Raw genomic sequence first — 5,411 nt, forward strand, 5'->3', positions numbered from 1 at the left:
TATAATATGGACATTATTAATCATCTAATATCTACAATGCATACATAATTTTGAAAATTTTAATCCAACATAAAAAAATATTTTTTTTTTGAAAAACTATAATATAAAAATATAATAAATTACATAAATGAAACTAAAAATTTAATAAATTAAAAAATGGTGATAATACTATTCTATTTCGAAATTTAAGTAATACAAAATACTTCCTCCGTTTTATTATTTGCAACAATTACTAAAAGTGGGTGGTTCATATTATTTGCAACAAATAATTTTATTTCCTTTTACAGTAAGTTTAGGAATGGTAAAATTACCATATTACCTTTACAAAAAATTGATTATATACTAACCTACAATCTAACTATGATTAATAAACCCTATAATCTAACATCCTAACGTAGTATAATTTATTGATTGGCGAAAAATATGTCAATCATGAGCTGAGCTCTACATAATCACTTGAACATTATGATAGTCATATTTCAAACGACCACTAATGAAAGTAATTGATGAGGGCAAGATCGAGCATTTGGCACAATGGATCACGAGTCACCCATGTCGTCCCATGTTGACCCTATAAAACCCTAGCACATTGTGTCGAGACTCCAAGAAGCGTCATCTTGTACCATCCTAACTCATTACCATGACTACCAAAAACAAAAATACACAAAAATATTTCAAAAACAAACCTAACGAAGCGAGCAAGATGGTTGAGTTTGCTATTTTTAGCTTCATTGTGACCGTCTTCATCAATCTTGCACCAATTTGAACTTTTTATTTTTATTATTATTATTGTTGATAGTAATGGTACTTGACTGTGACTACTTACTATTTATAGCCCAAACTGAAAGTACTTCTATAACTTGTTTATTACGTATTAATTTTATTCTAATTTGCGTGGCGTCCAAACATATGATGCATGCATAGTGCATGAGAACATTTCCCTACACAACTTCCAAATCTACATTAGTATTGTACGTATTTTGTGTAGTCGTGTAAATGGGCATGTAATGGTTTTTTCTCATTTGAAGTTCAAATTATGATTTACGACCTCATGTTTGTCATTTCTAAAATATAAGGAGTAAAAAAAGAAATATATAAAAGGCTTGAGCTCTCCAGTCAACAATGGATGGGTTCATGGATGCAATCCATATTAATATACCTCGAAACATTGAAATGCTACGGGTCACCATATATAACTAGTAGCATAAGAAAATTGCCTTCAAAATAACCGCCATCTGCCCAGATTAAGAGGACTGTACAAGGATTTATTTTGCACCTAACTTAGCTCTAGCATGACCCTGAGAAATCTGAAACTGTTCAGTGATGCCTAAATGTGCCATCAGAAGCCAGACATGGGTAAGGAACTCTCCCCCTTTTCTAAGCTGTTGAGCATGGTGAGTTCCGCGACAATGGCATGCAGCATAAGCCAAGATCTCTACCCAAACTTGGCTTATAATCTCCCATGCTTGACCCTTCTTGGATAGCAGTTCAGTGGCTAGCCTGCAAGCATCAAACAGCACAGATTTGCTGCGATCCCCTTTAACTTTACCTGGCACATAACAGAAGATGATTTAATATGTAATACTAAGTAGTCTTTATAGCAGAAAAAGATTGTGTACTACAAATTTTAGATTGGAAATTTGGATGGAAAAATTCCCAAGTTTGTGCCCTATAACTAAAATTATCCACCTAAGAAACTCCCAAGTTTGCAACTTTGTCATATAAAAGGATGGAGTCAAGCAAATTGTTATAGTTCAAACAAGGAACAAAGATGCGAACTTGGGAAGTATTAAATATTAATGGCAAAGTGGCAACCTGGCCCCAAGGCTTTTACCTATTGTGCGGGTCCTCCCCAAAACTTGTATAGATCGTGCAACTAAATCCCGCCCTTATTTGATGCAGCACCAGAAAATAATTTTTTCAGATTCTTTACATGTATATATTCTTCATAAACATTTAAATGACACCCATGATTAAGCATTTTAAGCCTTATACACAAACTGAAAAGGCACATTTGTCCTCCATTGATAATTCTCACATGCTCTGTGAAGCTTCATGTTTGTCATTAATGTATACATTTCTTCCAATATCCAATACACATTAACTGATTTGAAAAACAGGAGCTGATCTTTTCACATCAAATAGGGTATTAAAGAAAAAGGAAGAATGTCATTTTGTTTGGAGTGGGGTTAATTTTACAGAGTAAATCAAAAGAATGTTAAGATTAATTATAAACTAAACTTGTATACCATATTAGTCATATGTTTAAGTGATACTGCTGAAGCCTTTAAAGTAAGCATAATGGTATGTTCTTCAAAAAATAAAAACAAATCTCTAGAAATTTGAAAGTCGGGCTTTCCTGTGCATTAAACTAACAGCAAGTATTAGTTCGCAAATAGACAGAGCATTTGATCTATGGAGATAAGTATATAATTCACTTGTTAGAATTGCAAGATGTAATACTAATTAATAAAAAAATAAAAACAATGATATTTTTAAGAGAAAGCAAATGGAGAATTAATGGAAGAATGGCAAAAAAAGGGGAGAAAGATTAGATAGGGGCAGTAGACTCTCTTCTTTCACAAATACTTCCATTTTCCAGTTTTATCACACCCCGACAGGAAATAATCTAACAGTGTATATATAACAACTGTCTACCATATCATAGTTGTATCATACCCCCAACAAGAAATTAATTTCGGTGTCCTTAAATTAGAAAGGACTAGAATGGTGCCATGTCTTCATTCTGGAAAGAAATTGGCTGGGTGTTGGAGAAGATTAATTGCATGGTTTGTCGATTTATACAAGTTTTGGGGTTAGTTTGCTTCACTGAAAGGCTAAGGGGCAACTTGCCCAATTAATAAAAGTCTAATTTGATAAAATTCGAGCTTCACATTAGATGCCACATACATTTACTTCCAATTGATTTAACAGTCAATACTGGTTTCAGAAAATGGAGAAAAAGAAAGTCACCTGGTTGGATTTCAGTATTTACCCGAAGCAACATCCTACATGCTTGGGCTTTATTAGGTTGCTGTCGTTGCTCTTTGAAGAAATCCCTAGCCTCTGCACAAGTATCTCTGAGCCTTATCATCCCAATCCCCATAGGCAACATGAAAGGACGCAATGCCAAAAGATACATCATGTACTCTGACATGTGTTTGCTTTCTGTACGCTCTGAATTTATTTCCTCTCCCAAATTTGTACTACCATCATCTATGTGGTAACACAGATCAGTTGCAATGTGCCACAGAAGAATACTTTGGTCGAATTCTATTTCAGTGGTAGACCAATTCAAGTCGCTACAATCCTTACCATCCAGGACACGCTTGCCTCTAGAGGTGCATAAAGCAGAAAATTGGCTCTTATCACCACTTTTTGAGATCTTCGAAAAATATTCGAAGATCAAATCCTTTAAATCATTAGACACACCGGTATAGGTAAGGTAGTAAAGTTCATCTACCTTGTTTTCAGCCATCAAGAGCTTCAAGAATTGAGGAAATTTGCTTGACTTTTGTTCTCGACAAAAAATTTGTATGCTATACTGGGCAATCGAGTTAGACCATCGTTTCCTAGGCACCTCTTTCCTTGGCACCCTAAAAAGGTGCCTGGAGGAAGAGATGATGCTCTGCTTGTAGTGCTTCTTCACCCAGTGATCTGACCAGTCTGAGAATAGAAGAATGAGGTAAGAACAGATCTCCAATATTATAGCTACCACAAGCAGTAAGTAGGTTATGATTAGGTCAACTTTGTTGTAATGATCTTTTTTTACCCTGTGGATAACGATAAAGGCCACCAACGAAGATAAGGTTGCTAGCAAGGTAAATAGGCGAAAAATGTGCCCCCTTCGATTATAAGCAACAGGTGCCTTGGTGTAGAACACATCATATGCAAATCCAAGCTCAATCTCAATCACCTCAAAGGCTTTTTCATAACCGAGATTGTGGAAGACACGCTGACTCTTATCTCGATCTTGGAAGCTAAGAATGAGGTCTACAAAAAGGCGCTTGAAGGTTCGGAATAGGTCACACGCTTTAAGAACCAAATCTTCATTCTCATTGGAAATGGAAATGGAAGCATGAGTTGGAAGAGGGGTCTCAATAACCTCAATTGCTCTCATGTAGAACCCCTCTGCCTTTTTCAGGGTGAATTCCTCCATAAACTTGGAATAATTCGGTCCCGGCTCAGGCTCCGTCATTTGTGAAAAGCGGAACTGGTCAGTGCTTGCAGATCTTAAGGAATATATTCTCTCTCCAAACTTGACTACACCAGCTAGCAGCATTAGCATAGTCAGGAGAGAGAGAAAGGATTTACCTGGCCAGGCTACAATTAATATGTAAACAACCACAGATAATTGGGTAACCAGCTCAAGCACTCGCCTCTGCCAAAGCTGGTTGTCCTCTAACGAGTAGGCAGTGATTGTATCTGGACCACCCAGATGGAGCAGCAAGAAAGGTGCCCAAAATGATATAAGATCATCATCTATAGGCGCATCTTTGTTTGGGTGTTCTTGGACTCTGTTGAGGATAACCCCAAGTCCAAGTGTTGCCACCCAGTCTGCCAATAAATATGCAGACCAAATTATAAATCTCAGCACAGGCTTCCCATGGCGTTTTCTGACCTTACCCAATGATATCAATGCAATTTGCAAGAAAAGGCTGACAAAAACCAGAAACCTCAACTGCCAGATTTTCCAAAACTTTCTTATTGTTTCTGGAATCAACTCCATCAGGCGCCGCCTTTCCATGGTGACCAACATTCCAGCCATAACTGAGAATTTCGTATCACAAAAGCAATTCCAAAATGTTAGAAAACAATCTCTAAATAACAAGACATAAATTGAATGCAATCAATTAACAAGGAGAAATAAAGCAGTTTAAATCATGCCTGTACGGAGCATGGCTTCAAGCAAGAAACTTATAGATGCTAATCAACCTCAGATATCTGCACAGATAGTCCAGAGAACTGTAATAAACATCAATAACAGTGAGTAATGAGCAGCTGTAGTAGTGTAGTATTGCTAACCTGTAGATACAGCAGCGTTGCAAGCTGCTTGGAAGGACACAATGTGTTGCCAATATGAAAATTTAGAGATGTTACAAATAGTTATTGTTTCGGGTGAAAACAATGGGACCTTGCCGAAGGTCCGCTGAAATGGAGAAGGCTGGATTCGGTCCAAGTTATGTTGGGCCGAAGGTTTCCTGCACAGTAAACACACGTAAACTAGCCTCGGGGGTGTTGCCGAGGAAGGCCCCTCCGATGCTAAAGTCAGTACAATGTGTAAGAAGAGGACACTATGCAAGAGAGTTTGTTGCTTGAGGCTTTTATGGAATATATCAGAATATATGAATGAACATATGAATCTATATATGAATAATCTATGAATGTATCAATATTGATGGCTTTTATAC

General features: G+C 36.8%; 1 protein-coding gene across 1 annotated transcript; it reads right to left on the minus strand.

Moving 5' to 3' along the window:
- Positions 1-1,072: 1,072 nt before the first annotated feature.
- Positions 1,073-5,190, minus strand: LOC110684723. The gene is made up of 4 exons (XM_021861165.1): positions 5,026-5,190; positions 4,888-4,944; positions 2,974-4,770; positions 1,073-1,549 (listed from the first exon to the last, which is right to left on the minus strand). Exons 2-4 carry the CDS (start codon positions 4,898-4,900, stop codon positions 1,266-1,268), a joined length of 2,094 nt encoding a protein of 697 aa, XP_021716857.1. The 5' UTR covers positions 4,901-4,944; positions 5,026-5,190; the 3' UTR covers positions 1,073-1,265.
- Between the last annotated feature and the right edge of the window lie 221 nt (positions 5,191-5,411).

This window comes from Chenopodium quinoa, unplaced genomic scaffold (assembly GCF_001683475.1).
Source record: "Chenopodium quinoa cultivar QQ74 unplaced genomic scaffold, ASM168347v1, whole genome shotgun sequence".
Lineage (NCBI taxonomy): Eukaryota > Viridiplantae > Streptophyta > Magnoliopsida > Caryophyllales > Amaranthaceae > Chenopodium > Chenopodium quinoa.